At 37.5% G+C, this 16,188-nt stretch overlaps 1 protein-coding gene across 1 annotated transcript; it reads right to left on the reverse strand.

Moving 5' to 3' along the window:
• Positions 1 to 1,466: 1,466 nt before the first annotated feature.
• zc3h15 (zinc finger CCCH-type containing 15) lies at positions 1,467 to 14,353 on the reverse strand. Its single transcript, XM_081368577.1, has 10 exons — positions 14,066 to 14,353; positions 13,337 to 13,438; positions 13,131 to 13,239; positions 6,979 to 7,131; positions 6,576 to 6,667; positions 6,259 to 6,444; positions 5,984 to 6,130; positions 5,591 to 5,710; positions 5,261 to 5,393; positions 1,467 to 2,552 (listed from the first exon to the last, which is right to left on the reverse strand). Exons 1-10 carry the CDS (start codon positions 14,309 to 14,311, stop codon positions 2,356 to 2,358), a joined length of 1,485 nt encoding a protein of 494 aa, XP_081224703.1. The 5' UTR covers positions 14,312 to 14,353; the 3' UTR covers positions 1,467 to 2,355.
• Between the last annotated feature and the right edge of the window lie 1,835 nt (positions 14,354 to 16,188).

Here is a 16,188-nt window from a genome sequence, read left to right on the forward strand (position 1 = left end):
AGTGATTTTTCCAGTCTTTGTAGTTCCTCTAGATTCATTATCATGGAGAAGCATCGGTCAAGAAGAACCAGGGCTCTTCCCTCACACCTAAGGGGATTGGTGGAGGACGTCTCTTCCAGTCCGGACGCCTGTGAGCTTCCACAGCTGGCGGCTGTAATGTTGGTCAGGTTAGGTCACACTTACAGCTGTATCTCTGCCAAAGCTCAAAGACCCACAGGTTTGGAAGAACGCTACTTGAAGAACGCTGCTGTCCTTCCTGACATCCATCCAGCAGTCTCAGTCTCTTCAGTGGACGTGCGTCAGCAGGATGAGCCTATCTCCATCCACGGCTACAGCGTAGAGGCCTACCAGGACATCTACCGCTCTGTGGTGGAGCACATGATGAAGACACGCAGTGGTCGGCGGCGTCCCTACAGTCTTAAACTAGGACTGAAGATCAAGCAGCGACTGTGGGAGGCACTCAACCGCCCTTCACTGGAGGAGATGGAGCATCCTGATGGACGTGTCCTGATCAGGTACAGACCTGGTATTAACATGCCTAAGACTTTTGCACAGTACTGTATGTACTTTTCTGCAAAACTTTGTTCTGCAAAATAATTAATAAAATAAATTAAAAAATAAAATGTCATATTTTACGTAATGTACTAATCATTATCCGGTATAGCACAATACCGTCCATATCTAGACCAGAGAATCTGCAACTGAATCTGTCACTTTGCCTTAAACCCACTCAGTTTGCCCAAAAGTGAAATTTAATAATTCACCCTCATGTCATTCCAAACCAGTAAGTCTTTCGTTCATCTTCAAAACACAAATGAAGACTTTTGATGAAATCTGAGAGCTTTCTGTCCCTCTATTGAAACTGACACTTTGACTCATCAAAAAGTTGCTTTCAAAAAGATTGTAAAACTAATCCATATTAATTGAGCGGTTTAATCCAAATTTTTCAGAAGAGACTCGATCGCTTTATATGATAAACAGATTTAATTTAAGCTTTTATTCACATAGATCACACCGATCAGCGAACAAAGCTCAACTAATTGTGCTTGACGCACGAGAACGAACCTCATTGGTTCTTGCTGAAGCTCAAACGTGCAGCGTAAGAGAATGAACCTCATTGGTTCTTACATGTAAAGCGAACATTCTTGAGCTTCTGTTTACCATATTTGATTATGATTTTTGATGAATTTTTATATGTGAATAAAAACCTAAATTCAATCTGACATATCAAAGCAATTGTGTCTCTTTAGAAAATCAGACTAAACTGCTCAATTCATATGGATTAGTTTTACAATCTCTTTATTTACTTTTTGATGAGTCAAAGTGTCCGTTGCGTAGCTGTCAATGGAGAGACAGAAAGGTCTCAGATTTCATCAAAAAGATCTTCATTCATGTTCCGAAGATGAACGAAAGTCTTCCGGGTTTGGAAAGACACAAGGGTGAGTGATTAATGACAATTTTCATTTGGGGATGAACGATCCCTTTAATTAAGAGCTACAATAAGGCATCTTTACTCAAACTCTGTATCTGATATCCTTTTATTTACAATTTCTTGTGTTGTGTTGGTGGGAGGGCAGTTTAAAACAATTGAATACAAAAGGACAGACACATTACTAGTTCATCTCACAAGCTCATCTCTGTTACTTTCCCACTTCCTGAAAACAATTTAAACATCAAATTTGACTAGTAATGATGTCGTTGTCCACATCTCCTTCTGTAAGGCCAAATGCCACATTTGCATCTGCGATTTCACATTCAACATCTGATCAACTGATTATTGAACACTTGAATGTCAGCACACTTATTCAGCATTTACATTCTGATCCTGATACAGGCATGCAGTTGGTTACATGTTAAAAACTGTAATGATATCGATCAACTAATCCTTTGTCTTCATTAAAGCAACATTTAATCAGCAGAAGAGGAAACCAGATTCCAATAGTGCTTGAACGTCTTAAAGAGGATTTATGCTGGATCATTTCATACGCATGACCTTACAAAGATGATCATTAAATCAAATCTTTCAAAAGAGAAGGCAGAAATATCAAATCAATAGCCTCATAAATATTTGGAGTATGTTCCCACTGTAGAACTAGACCCTCACCTACACTGTGCTTTTGGGATAGACTGCATTAAAAAAAAAAAAAAAATTGGCCAAAAAGTTAAATCTTAGAGAGAACAAGAACACCTACTCCAGTCTCTCCTGTAGCGTCCCGGGACATCTCGAGTGATGAGGGTGCATATTGCAGGCAGAGCGGTTTCTGACATGGCAATACTGGTGGTAGTTATTAGTGAAAATATTGTCATTCACTTCAAGCCATGTGTAGTTCATGAATAATGCAACAGTCCCAGTCTTCATTCATCCAGGTCCAGTGTGTTGAGCTCCTCCTCCAGTTCGTCTAGGTCCTCCCCAGTGAAGAGGTTTTCATCTACTGGCACAGCCTCTGCCTCCTCCTCCTCCTCCTCATTGGTTTCGCCGTCCTCCAGCGACTGGTCCTGGCTGTGTTCTCCGTTCTCCATGGCTCCTCCCGAGGCTTCGCTCAATTTATTGTCTTTAGAGACAAAACAGAGGTCAGTGACATCAGAAATCACCATGTGGACATGGAGAAAAGAATCAGAATGACATTTATGGATAATAACCAGAGCTGATTGTGAGTTATTAGACTCGTTTAGGATGAAGAGGTCAGATGCTCTAAAGGTGATGATACACAGGGCAACTTTTTGAGCAATGTTGCTGGGCAATGTTGCCATCAACGGGCAACCAGATGAGAGACAGGGCCCATGACCGATCTAAATTATCCAGATAGAAATGTATTGCCCATTTTCAATGGGAAAGTGCCCAAGCAACAATCGCTCGGCAAGATTGCCCAGCAACATTGTTCAAAAAGTTGCCCTGTGTATCATCACCATAAGGCTACGTTCAAACTTCAAGCTTTAGATCTGACTTTTTTGTTTAGCTTTTCACAATTTTCATTTAAATGTGGCAAATATCAGATTCTACTGTAAAAGGATCACAGTCCTGAATTGACCCGAATGTGCAAAAGAACAATAAGACGGCGTGCAGCACGGGGTCATACGGATGTAAACATGGAGGACACTGAAATCAGCATTTAAAGCTTTCATTTATAAGCTGATGTGCCACGGAAGCCTGCGAATTCGCACGCAGGCAATAAGGAGGAAGAAGTCTAGGGTGATGAGAAAGAGAGCTAAGTTTTCCTAGTTCATTCGAGTTTCCCTCACTGTCCCTCTACTGACTACTGTCAGTGCTTTGTCGATCTAGTGACGTAAAAGATACATGAATATGACAATTCAGACTGAGGTCGCATTGCAAAACATCCGACATAAATGGTAAAAATCAGAATCCAAAAGATCAGATTCTATGTGGTTTGTGCTGTCCACACAAGATATGTACATCAGATACAAGACACATGATTAAAAAAATAAATAAATAAAATTTGGACCACTTTTGCCTGCAGTCTGAACATAGCCTAAGGTGGTGCAGATTAAAGCACTATAAAATTTAGATCACTATTGACCAGTGGTTTTCAAATTTATTAGGTGGTTTTATAAAAAGATCAAATAAAAGCTGTAAAAATGTATGTTGACAACAAAACACTAATATTGAATAAATTAACTCATTGCTTTTTACTTTTAAGGTGATTACTCACTGAAAACAACTTGGTAAAGACGGAATGGTGAAATGTATTAAATATTAGGGATGCACCAATGTACCAGGCCATAATCGGTATCAGCCAATAAAAACAATTATTTTTTACTATTGGCCGATTTTTTTTTTAAACAGCCAATGATCAGGACTGATTATACCATTAATCAAAAGGGTGCACAAAAATGTGTCGTCACTGCAGCTCATACTGTGTGTGTGAATTTAGGGCTGAATTTAGGACTCAAGAGCTGAAAAAAATAATAGCAACATTAAAGCAGGCTCTATTTGAACCCAATGAATCAACCATAGTTCAAGCCAGGGTTGCGCCATTTCCCTACACCAAACATTATTTGTTGCACGTCTCCCATACAATAATCGCAAAGACCTTTGAGCTTTGTTACTTCTAATAAAAAACATGTGACGCCAGAGAACGCTGTAGCAAATCTTTTCTTCAAATTTAATATAAATTGTAGCATGAAAAAAACATGCATGAACATCAAAAGGTATGTTGAAAGACACAACTTACTGAAAAGTATCATGTAATCACTCAATTAGTGCTTTAACCGCATAAAGACGTCAATAAACAGCTTGTGAACAATATCATTAACGTTGCATTTCCTTTAGGAAAGTAAGTCAGTGTTGACAGTTTCTTAGTTATCTATAAAAAAACACTAGGTAGCTTATTTACATTTCAATTTGCCATTGAAACAAGCGTTTATGAAAACTACCTTATGTGCAAACTTAAGTTGTATTCAAACATTTAAGTTTTTATGAGTACTTATTATATCTGAAAATAAATAGTGATTGAATATAATAGCTCTGTTGTTAATTTTAACCTCCAATATTATCTTAATGTACCAAATGAGAGCGTTCCCTCATTAGCTTACAGCATTAATCGAGTCTTTGTACAATGTAATTGATACTTTACGTCTGATGGGTAGAGGAATGGGTTATGTTGGGGTTTTGACTGTATATACTGTACTGTTCAGGTTTTCTTGTCTTTTCTTGCATATAAAATTCTTAATAAACGAATCAAAACCACTGGTATCAGCAGCAGCTATCATTCTGAATAATTGGCTATCAGTATTGGTGGAGAAATTTAGTATTGGTGTATCTCTACTCAATGTTTTTTCCATGTCTCTCTTTTTCATATATTGTTATTCTATACTTCAGTGCTTATTGAAATAAAATTATACAGACACTAACCTCACAAGTAAGCATTAGAAATGAAACTGGTCATATGAAGGTGTTTAAATGTGAATTGAGCTGGATGATGACACTAATATTGTTTTCTTTAGAGCTGCTTTACAGCTGAATTGACTTCGGTCATAAATTGATGAATTTTGAAACATCAACACTGCTACTGAACTGAATTGAATCAACATTGAACTGACTTGAGTTGAATAACACTATTGTCTTCTGTAGAGCTTTAGTTGAATGACACCATTGTCTTCTGTAGGGCTTTACAATAGAATTTGTCTCATGTTTAATGAAGTTTGCATCATTGGTCGTTATTTTCCTGTTTTTTTTTTTTTTCTACAGCTATAGAAATAAAGGTGATTTGACTAGAAAATAAAATATTCAGAAGCATCTCACCATCTGTATCATTTGTAGGAAGAGCTTTGGCAGAAAACCTGTCAGCTGATGCCATCGTTATACCCGCGTTATCCACCTCTTTAGGGATAAATCTAGCAATGTCAAGGTCCTGAACTTCGTCTGAGTCCTCCACCTGGACAAACATTCATGTTAATAATGCTAAAAGACTCAAGAAGGAGAGAGTGAATCTAAATAAATCAGAGTATTACATGCATGTGCAACAGACAATAAAATTTAACATCATATGACTGATTTGATAAAGTCCATTATTTGTATGTAAAATGTCTATACAGCTAAAGTCTATGAGCTAAAGGGGTGGTGTTGCATCACCTCGTAAGAAACTTCAGAGTAACCATCATCATCATCTTTATTGTATTTTGTATCATCCGCCTCCTCATCGTCATCGTCAACAAGCTCAGGCCTGAACTCAAACACTTCCCTTCCACTGACCTGCAGGACATGAATAACCATGAGATGAGTGTCATTTCACACAACAGACGACAGCTTCAGAACAGCATGAAAGAGTCTTGAAGACCCAGGACACAGTAAAACAGCAGCAAACACAAGATCTGAGAGCTTTACTGCCACCCTTCAAAAATTTCAAAACAGCTTTTAATGCACGCTGAAGAATAAGTCCCTTTTTTCAGTTGACTATGTTGAGGTCAGTGTTTTAACTGATCAGGCAAACTAAGGAGGAATATTAGTGACAAGATTTTTACTCACTCCAAACGCTCTGCCAGCTTTGAAGTCGGCTTTCTTTTTCTCCATGTCCTGCTCTGCTTTAGCCATTTTCTCCTGCCTTTTCCTTTTCTTCCAGGCTAAGAATGTTTCGAGAGTAATTCGAGTGACGTTTGCTCCCAAGGCACATCGCTACAATCATAAAAGCAGATCATTACAACATACATTTTTTTTGATAAATCCCTAACAAATCCAGGGACACTGTTACTTCACAATCATGTTCTGCAATGCTCTTAATAATCTCTTCGCTTTCTTCTCACCTCAGTCTCTATCAAATCCTCCAACGAGATCTCCTCCTCAGCCTTCTCCTCTTTCTTCTTGTCTTTCTTCAGAACGAAGCCAACAGGAAGAGCGTGGCGGTACATACAGCTGTCAGCTCCACCGGGACAAACCCAAAACCAGCCGTATTTGTTGTTTTCAATAGCATCAAGGAAATACTTGCACACCTAAAAAATGAATATTATTTGTTAATTTCCCTTTCTTGATTACAATTGAAAAAAAAAAAAACAGTCAAATCACATCAATGGTAATATCAAGATGATTTGAGTGTACAACTACACTTCCTGCCAGAACTTACAATTTGTGTCTTCGCTTTCTTCTTTTCAGCCTCTCCATGCTTCTTGTTCACAACCTCTTCAAGTTTCTTTTCATCCCAATTATCCATGGTGTCTGCATTCATGAATTAACAAAAGAATTATTAACATGAAGGCAACCAATCGTTCAAAACCTTTTTGAGATTACCTGCATCAAAACAATAACAGATCCCTTGGAAAAAAAGCAATAGTTCCACTTATGTCAATTCCAAAATCCCAAAGAAAACTTGTTAAAGTTGAAAGTCCTTGTCAAATGATTTCTAATAATTCAACGGCCCGGAGTCAATTATTCCGCTTATACTATGGTTATCACACCTCGAAACATTGTTCAGATGATGTATTTCAAGACATTTGTCAAGGACAATATGAAAGTCCTATTGGACTCACCTTTCTCCAGATCTTCATCTCTGCCATCCACATACAAGCTTCTTTTCTCACATTTCCTCTCCAATGTGAGGTCATGAGAGAATTTACACTTATCACCTTTGGTACACTGGCCTTGCTTAAAGAAAGCACATAACACGGACTTGGGATCCACACCTGAAATTAAGTAGAATAACAGAAATAATTAAGATGATCAGAGATAGAACAGAGAATAAAACAAAAGAACTAAATATACAGATGGGCAATGATCAAAGCAGGACATGCATACATACACAGATTGTGTTGGGGAAAATTAATTTACAATAGAGTTACTCCCTAAAAAAGTAACTAGCTGCGTTACTTAGTTACTTTTTATGGAAAATAATGTGTAACTACACCGCTTTCTCAACTGGGCTGGGCTTGCTTGTTCGTAAAAAAAAAAAAAAGAAGAAAAAAAAAAAGAAAAAAAAAATATATATATATATTTTTTTGCAAATGTAAAGGCCCTTTTAGATTAAAAGTGAAATGAAAAAGCCTCAGGCTAAAATAAAGTTATGCCTGTACAGTACTGGCCACAGATCAAACCCTTTCAGCTGTGCTGCCACTAAAGAAAGATCAAAACTCTTGAGAAATAAAAACCTAAAAATGAAACACAAATGTGATGTTTAACTGAAGTAATAATTGGGTCATCAAATGTCAGCAGCAAAGACATTTATTAAAGTGACATTAAATCTACAAAGTATATTTGTATTATTTAGAATTTAATTGCAGAATCACGTAGTATTCAGCGTTTGCATTTCACAGTTTTTATTTATTTTGAGGAATACTGAATCTGTTTTTGTGCAAGAGAGATGAATAAATTCATGCTTACTTTTAATCTAGAACTACAGTAACCATCATGTTTACACAGCGCACACAACGCCTCTGCACCTTACTCCTAATTTCTCTTAACATGGGGACAGAAGAGGTGTCAGTCAATAAATGGGAAAACAAAGTAACTTGTGTTACTTATTTGAAAAAAGTAATAATGCATTACTTTACTAGATACTTGAAAAAGTCGTGTGTGCGTGTGTGTATTATATATATATATATATATATATATATATATATATATATATATATATATATATATATATATATATATATATATATACACAGTTCATGTAAGGAATAACTGACAACATAAGGAATAACTGACAACATAATGCACTCCAGAAGTGGTAATGCAGACACGACGCAAAGCGGCATTATTTTTCCAAAGATTCAACAGCCCGGAGTCAATTATACCGCTTATACTATGGTTACCACACCTCGAAACATTGTTCAGATGATATATTTCAAGATACTTGTCAAGTTTTTGTCATTAAAAGACTCTTTTGTATGGGACTAATTTCTTACACATCTAGCCTAATACCAAACATCATTGCTACGTCATTTTAGAGTTCGTAACGGAGGTTCGAGCCACTGATAGCAGACTAATGCAGTTATTAGAGAGACAAAGAGAGAGACAGAGGTTGCAATAATGAGACAGAAAAGCATGCGCGTCAATATAATTTAATTTATTTATTAATTCCTTATTTTTAATTAATTTGTTAAATCTCTTTTTCTATTATTGACAGTAGGCTAGCCTAATAAATGAAACAGCCCTTTTAACAAGTAGGCCTATCAATAGGCTATTTATTTGTTATATTATCTGCAATAAGCTAATAACGAAAAGCCGTGCAGCAGGACTATCAATTTAAGTATATTCAGTCTCATTTTCTTTTGATTATAGATAGAACAATATACTTTATTTGTTATTGTTTCCATTGATTGTGAAGTTAGACATTGACAATGGCAGATCAAGCACATGGGGCTGCATGTTAGCAGAGGGTTTTTTTCTTGGTGAGCCTTGGCTTGATTTTCATTTGTACTTTTGTTTCCTGAGAGGATCAAGCTCCATTTCTTTCTTTTTTTAGCCGAAGGTGCCCAGTAGCTTCTCAGGCTTGTTTCACACTTGTGCCCTGTGACAGACATGATCTGCCTGCTCTCCAGCCCTGCCTCTGACAGCATTTGAACTGCAGTGCTTCTTAATGAATGGTTGGTGTATCTTTGAGATAACCCGACTGCCCCGCTGATGCGCAGAAGCATGTTTCCAAGATAGTTCACACCCACCGGTTCATGGGAATACCAGCAATCTCTCCTGTCAAGCTCCTCCTGTGGGGCTTTCAGTGGATAAAGATAGAAGGATGTGGCATCAGGTGGGCATTTGGCGAAGTATTTAAGGGGGTCCCCTGGATTGGCAAACATGAATCCTCGGTAGCAGTCTTTGTCGGGATTGGTGGGCTTTTTGTGTTTTTTTGTTTCTGCATTATAAGACAAGCAAATATATTCATCATCATTTGTCTTTTTTTAATGACGAATGAATCCTTTCTTAACTCTCGATTTCCTTCACACCCCCTCCTTGCCAGGTTCAGGTGACTGTCAAACCAGACCTTGCGAACCAGCCCGGCTGCTGTGTCTGGTGACAGATATGGAGAGTTACGAATGCGCTCTATTTCAGCGGTAAAAATGGGAGGATGAGTCTTCACCAGCCTTGCAAAACTTTTTGAGGACGGCCCTGAATACGTTGTTGGATGATTTGAATTCTGACTGCCCAATGATGTTGTATTTGGATATATAGCAGTTCAGTCCAGCTCGAAGGGAGAGAAAACTTGACACTCTGAATACTCCGCGCCTGATGCGTTTCGGACAGTGGCATAGAGAACCCACAGCTGGGTGTTTAAAGTGTCTGCCCTGTCTCTCTGTACTTTGTCCACAGACATATTTTTGGCCTTAAGCCAGTTGTTAAGCCAGCCTATTTATTTTGGTGTTTTCTTAATTTCTAGCTGTTTTATTTCTAGCTGTTCTTCGCTGGTTGTTTTATGTATTATCAAAATTGTCCGTACTATTTTTTTCTTGTTATGAATTGTCTCCTATTTTCCGTTATTACAGTTAACTATGCGAAGTGATATGGAATGGTAATGCGGTCAAGACCTGCCTGGAAATACTTTAGCCGTGCGTTTCCCTGAAAATAATTGCACACCTTAGAATGCTCGTCAACCAACTAGATTCAAGCATTCAACAGCCCCATAGTATAAAATACATATCTATGAACTGAAGCAACGAAGAGTGAGCCAAACTTCCTCCAGAATGATGCAAGAGACTAATACTGTCATGCTGAAAATGATTCTTTCAACTTATTGCTGCTAAAAGTGTCTCTAGAAGCAATTGATTCATAGGGTGTACTTAGTTTGTCACCCATGGCTTTTCCATTTTGGCCCAGTTTTTGTTAAGGCGAGACACGGCAGGCAAAAACATCGCTTTTTCATGCAGTGGTCAGTTTTGAGATTTTGGGCTAGTTTACTCCTTCAATATGTGTTCTTTCTAGCTGCTATAAAGAAAACGTTGAAAATATACATTAAGATGTTTATTTTATTACATTTTGTTTACTTGCGGCAGTAAGTTTCTCCCGAATTTACCAAGAAGTTAGCATTCCAGCGCGACACGCCGAGATCCGTCTGTTTACTGAAGTCTGTCATGACCGGTATCGTTGTAAAGCTCTGAGTCTCCTGCACAACGCTGTGTAACCCAAATATGGGCATTTCTTTTCTATCAGTAACCAATCGTGAATGTCCAAAGGGGGATTTAAAGCTAACGACGAAATCCCATTTAGAGCTATTTAAATCTTTAACTGCCGTTTTCTCAAAATGAGTTTTTTGTCATTCTCCAGTACAAACATCTCAGTATATGTAGCACTAGTGCTGGGCGGTTTACCGGTTCATACCGAATACCGGTGTTTATTTTTGTTACGATATGAATTTTTAATATACCGCAATACCGGTGTATGTCTCTTTAATCGGAACGCGGCGCTGCGCGACACAGTCTCACCCCTCATTTACAACACACGTCTGCGGCGCATTACAGCTGCGACAAGGTTTTATTCCGTCCTCCACGCGGTGCGTCAAAATAGACTTGGCGTCTATATTTAGCGAAGCGGCGCGGAGAGCCGCTTCTGGGAAGCTTCGATCTGAAACACAAGCATTGACTAGAATGGGCACGAGACGTGTGGGGGTGAGAGTGTCTTTTTTTCTCGCGGCGTGCGTGTTTTTATACTGTATTAACGTATCTGAAGTGAACTAACGGTCTTTAGAAAAGTTTCTTTGGTATTGCGATTGAATCTTTCTTTATCTTTCCTGATAAAGCAGTGTTTATGAGCGTTGCTGCTTTGTGTACAGCCGTTACCGGGGAAACCACTGTTTCTGCCGCTCCTAAAGCGCGTCCTGCTGGCACCTCTTTGTAAACAGCCTTGCAAACCCCTATTATTAATATTAGTGTGGATTTTTTCTATAATATTCACTTATGACAATAAAATAGGGCATTATAAGTAAATATACTCCAGTATTTCCTCTCTCACTCAGTAGAAAATGTGGTTAACACCCATCATGCTTAAAAAAAAAAAAAACGGTAAAAACCGTGAAACCGGTATAATTTAGAAAAAAACCGTGATGTTGATTTTTGGTCAAACCGCCCAGCACTATGTAGCACCCATGTACACAAAACTTTCCAGTTATACACTTAGCAGTATTCTGAAGATATTTTCAGAGGGATTTGTTAATAAATCACTCCTGGCCTGATTTATGTGACATTTAAATAAAAAAAATATGGCAAAAATCGATTTTTTAAGGCTATGGACAGTATATTTTGATTTCCTAGGTAATGAAAGCATATATCCTGTAATCCCTCTGATTTTTTATTTTTTTTTCCATCTTGTGTGTAAACAAAATGAAAAAATAATTTTGCACCTGGCTTTATCATATATTCAGATCTATCTACCAGAAATATATGCAAAAACGTGCATATTTAATGAGATAATGCCTAATTTGCATAATTAAACATACAAATTTCTAAAACTTGTAATACATTTTTTTTTATATACCTGTGTAAGTCATCAACTGAGGAAGTTTCATGGTGATATCTATTATTTTAAAATTTTACCCTATTCACCTGTAGAGTATCGCCTTAAATAATGACATGGTGTAATACGTCATGTGTTGTTGTTCATCTGAGGTTGTATTTATCTAAATTTAAAGGGGTGGTATAATGCCTTTTTCACAAGGTGTAAAATAAGTCGTTAATGTCCCCGGAGTGTGTATGTGAAGTTTTAGCTCAAAATTCCCTACAGATATTTTTATATAGCATGTTAAAGTTGTCATTTTTGAGGATGAGCATTTTGTGTCTGTCCCTTTAATTGCAAATGAGCTGCTGCTACCGACATAGTGGGCGGAGCTTCAAGAGCTCTTGTTCTTTTACCTCACACAGAAATGCACTAAAAATTTCAAAAACTTTTAGCCTTTTATGTTCAAACTGAAGTCAGAAAGATGGAGAGACTCAAGAAGAAGTGACAACATGTAGACAACATTTCTGAATGGTTAGTTGATGAATGTATGTAGCTTATGTGTAGTTATCTTCTAGTCATTGATTAGCATATTCTGTCATGATAATCTATAAATCGTGTTCCGGGGGCGGAGTTTGTCAATTTTAGGGTTGGTGATGTCACTAACCCGGGAGGAAGCTCGTCTAGTCCCTACCTGCCATTTGTTGTAGTCCTTAAAAAACTATTTATTTAAAAGCAAATATCTCCCTTTGCTTTGAACGTTGAGCATTGTAACTTTGCAGATCTTGTTTATGCTCAAACAGCAAAATTACACTAACTAAAATTAAAAAAGTGAAATCATAATCAACCACCCCTTAAAGCCTTGTTAACGACCATATGATTTTTCTAATGTTCTTATAAGTAAAACCATAAAATTCTAAAGGGTGTCCTTTCTTTTTCACATGACTGCATAGGCTATGAGTTTACATAATAAAATATATAGCTTTTACTGCATGTCAGCTTATTATTTTGCTCAAGAACATGATCAATTTTAAGTCTACATGTCATACTAACAAGAAACCATGTTTCTAGTCACAGATCGAGAACTGTAGTTCCAAACACACATATTTATGATGCTGTCTGCAATTGCTAAACTACGTTGATTACGACCACAGATGACTTGAGATGATTTTGGGAAACACACCCCTGATTAGAATTAAGCTGCAAGATTCAAAGAAAGGTTTAAAATAAGGTTGTGTCCCTCATTCAAATGACCAGTTACCTTTGCTGACTTTCTGAGCTGCCACCACTGGCTTAAAGAGCTCGTTCAACTCAGACAACTCCTTTTTCTTGTCTTCCTTCTTTTTGTTCTTTTCAGACTCAGCAGCGACCTACAAATAAAATACAATACACCAAAGACGTTCAGGACACTGGCTTGGAAATGCAGACTTAACATAAGCACACTAAAATCAGCGTTATGATCATTACCTGCCGGGCATTTTGCTGTCCACACTTGACCTGCTGTGTCACAGCTTTAATGAACTTCTGTTGTTTAGCACCCTTTTTGTTTTTCAGTCCAAAGGTTTTATCCTGTCAGAAACGATTCAAATTCAGTGACAATTGCATAGTTATATTAGAATCAGCCCATACTAAATCAAACAAGTTACATAATCAGATGATAAACACGTAAGCAAAACAGCCATATTGTTTCAAGCAAGTCATTTCTTTAACAAAGAGCATGTATAATTGTTAATAAACACAAAGCATAAACGAGCGATTAACTTCTAAGACTGAGTAATATAATAATTTTCAGATCACTAAGGCGGTGTCTGAAAACCTAATGAGCACCCTAACTGTTAATCATTTTGTGTACATTCAAATCAAACGTACAAACGACCCATATTGATTTGTAGTGCTATATAAATGAACAGCTCACTAGGTTGAGACAGCCTGAATGTGGCTTAACTTACTAGCAGTAACGTTAGACTGACTCTGTTCACAGTCATTTCCTCTTTACTCACCGTTAAATTGACAATAACTGTTTGACAGCCTAGTGTAACCCTATTAAACATATAAATATAACTGTTTATCCCGTTATTCCATTCACTATAGAATTAAAATGTCATTAAAAGCTGCTGGAAATCGCTAGAAAGTGAATCAGAGCACAAGGCCCAGAGTTCAGCATGCTGTATGAATGCTAAACGCCGCAAATTTCACCTCAATGATCTTCTCTTTTTTCTTCTCTTGGGTTTTCTTATTGCCTGCTGTAGCTTGAGCTGGCTTTTTCGGAGGCATGTCGCTTAATGAAAACCGGTGTAAAATTGAAGAAACCCAGAAGCCGTATGTGGACTGCCGTATGCTCACAGGTAACGTTACGTGTAGGCTAACCACACTAGCAGCCGCAATGAATTCTGGGAGGTGCGGGCGCGCATGCTGTGAGCGCACGTGGCATAACAGAGCCATCTAGCGGTCGCTGCTGAAACTTCTGTCCATGTTTTGTGGATCATTACTGGCACTCGACTACTTGAAATCTTGTCAAAAGACAGTTCCTCATTCTATGTGTCATCTCATTTATACTGAAATGATGCTGCTTCACGTGCTATCAGAATTATCATAAATACTAGTTTCCTAGTTAAAAACAGGACATTGAGCGGCCTCTCAAGTCTAAATTTAAATGCAATGAGCTCGTAGTCAGTCCTTCAGAAGTGGGAAGTAGGAAATTTCCGATAGCACGTGAAGGCAGCATAAGGATCTGATAGGCCTTCAAGAGATATGTTTTTTACAATTTATTTATTATTTGGTAAGGACAGTTTCATTGTTTATAGAAAAAGCTGGTTAAGCCTTTCTAACACACACACACACACACACACACACACACACACACACACACACACACACACACACGTTCCTTAACATTTCAACCTTTAACCTTTCAACAAAAAAGTCAGTATAAATACCTACCATGCAGTCTCATAGAATTGACATGGCAGATTGTAGCAAAAATGAAATGACAGTTCTCTAACAACATTGTTAGCTGAATACATTAGTAACAATTGACACTAAACACGATATAGATGTAATGAAGACCACGTTCCAGGGAAATATTTTCACAATCCCCTTTGATGACTTTACGTCCTTCATTATGTGTGTATTCTGAGTGGCAGTTTCTCTTTGCAGATGATGAGGTTCTGATATGTGACAGCATCTGAAATACACAACTGACTTTAGAGTTTACAGTGTCTCTCTTATAGGCATAAAGTCATAATTTAAAAATATCATAAATTCCATATCTCTGTTATACTTAACATTACTTTGTGGAGAAGAGAAGATGAGTATCCTTAACTGAACAGAGCTGCTCACACTTACATATTCTGTTAAACTAAAAAGAGAAAAAGACATGATTGTTAGGAAATGATTGTTGCAATTTTTAAGTTATAATTTATAGACATTTTAAGAATTAAATAATTTACCTGTTGAGAGTATGTTGACAGTCGGTGTAGTAACTGGTTGTATAGCTAAGATCCAGAAAATCAATAATGAGGAGGCTTTGACAGTTACAGATTTGAAAAACAAAAAGGCGGGAATAAACCTCCAACACAAAGAACAATTTCAGCATAAAGGGTTCTTCAGGACGATACGGTGCTAAGTTGAACTGTTACTACATGTAGGCTATAAGAACCTTAAAAGCATATTTTTTTAGAGTGCATATATATTCAAGGACAGATATCCAATTTAAACAGGTTCAGTGCATATCAACATTTATGTGAATACATTTAGGCCTAATCACTGACCAGAGCGTGATACTCGTATGCAACGTATGATTAAAAGTAATGTTATTTATAGGATGGAGAGAGGTTTCTGTGAGATTAACTAGATGATAAGCACACCTATAAATGAAGAGGAAGGCGCCTCGAGCGATATCATTAGGAGTTGATTTGATTTATCAACATCACACCAAATGTGTTCCCCTTGTCGGTGTGATGAATAGTGTCTAATCACAAATGGACACCCTGCTGTAAGTAGCCATCATTAACTCTGGCAGTTTTTACAAGAAATGCTCTTTCTCGTCCTGCTGCATATCAGATACTGTCCACAGCAAATAGAGAGGCAGTTCTTCTGTTAGTTAACTTTGCCTCGGGTGCTTAAGAAGAATTTGTGGCTTATAGTCTCAAAAAATACCTCAGATACTCACACAGACTCTATAACACTGAGCATTTTTATTTTAGATTTGTTGATTCTGTTTATCTCGGCATATTTCGTATAGTGTGCAGTCCAACAGTTTAATCAAAGCAGAAGTCTTGTGCTGAGCAGCTCATACTGTATAGACTGTCACACCTTTT

Source organism: Scardinius erythrophthalmus, assembly GCF_964197995.2.
Source record: "Scardinius erythrophthalmus genome assembly, chromosome: 6".
Classification (NCBI taxonomy): Eukaryota; Metazoa; Chordata; class Actinopteri; order Cypriniformes; family Leuciscidae; genus Scardinius; species Scardinius erythrophthalmus.

Coding starts and splice junctions, on each gene's coding strand:
- zc3h15 (XM_081368577.1), bottom strand. CDS start 14,311: ATGGCTCTGTTATGCCACGTGCGCTCACAGCATGCGCGCCCGCACCTC. Junction 13,439..14,065: donor AAAAAGAGAAGATCATTGAG/GTGAAATTTGCG, acceptor CGTTTCTGACAG/GATAAAACCTTTGGACTGAA. Junction 6,131..6,258: donor AGGATTTGATAGAGACTGAG/GTGAGAAGAAAG, acceptor TTATGATTGTAG/CGATGTGCCTTGGGAGCAAA.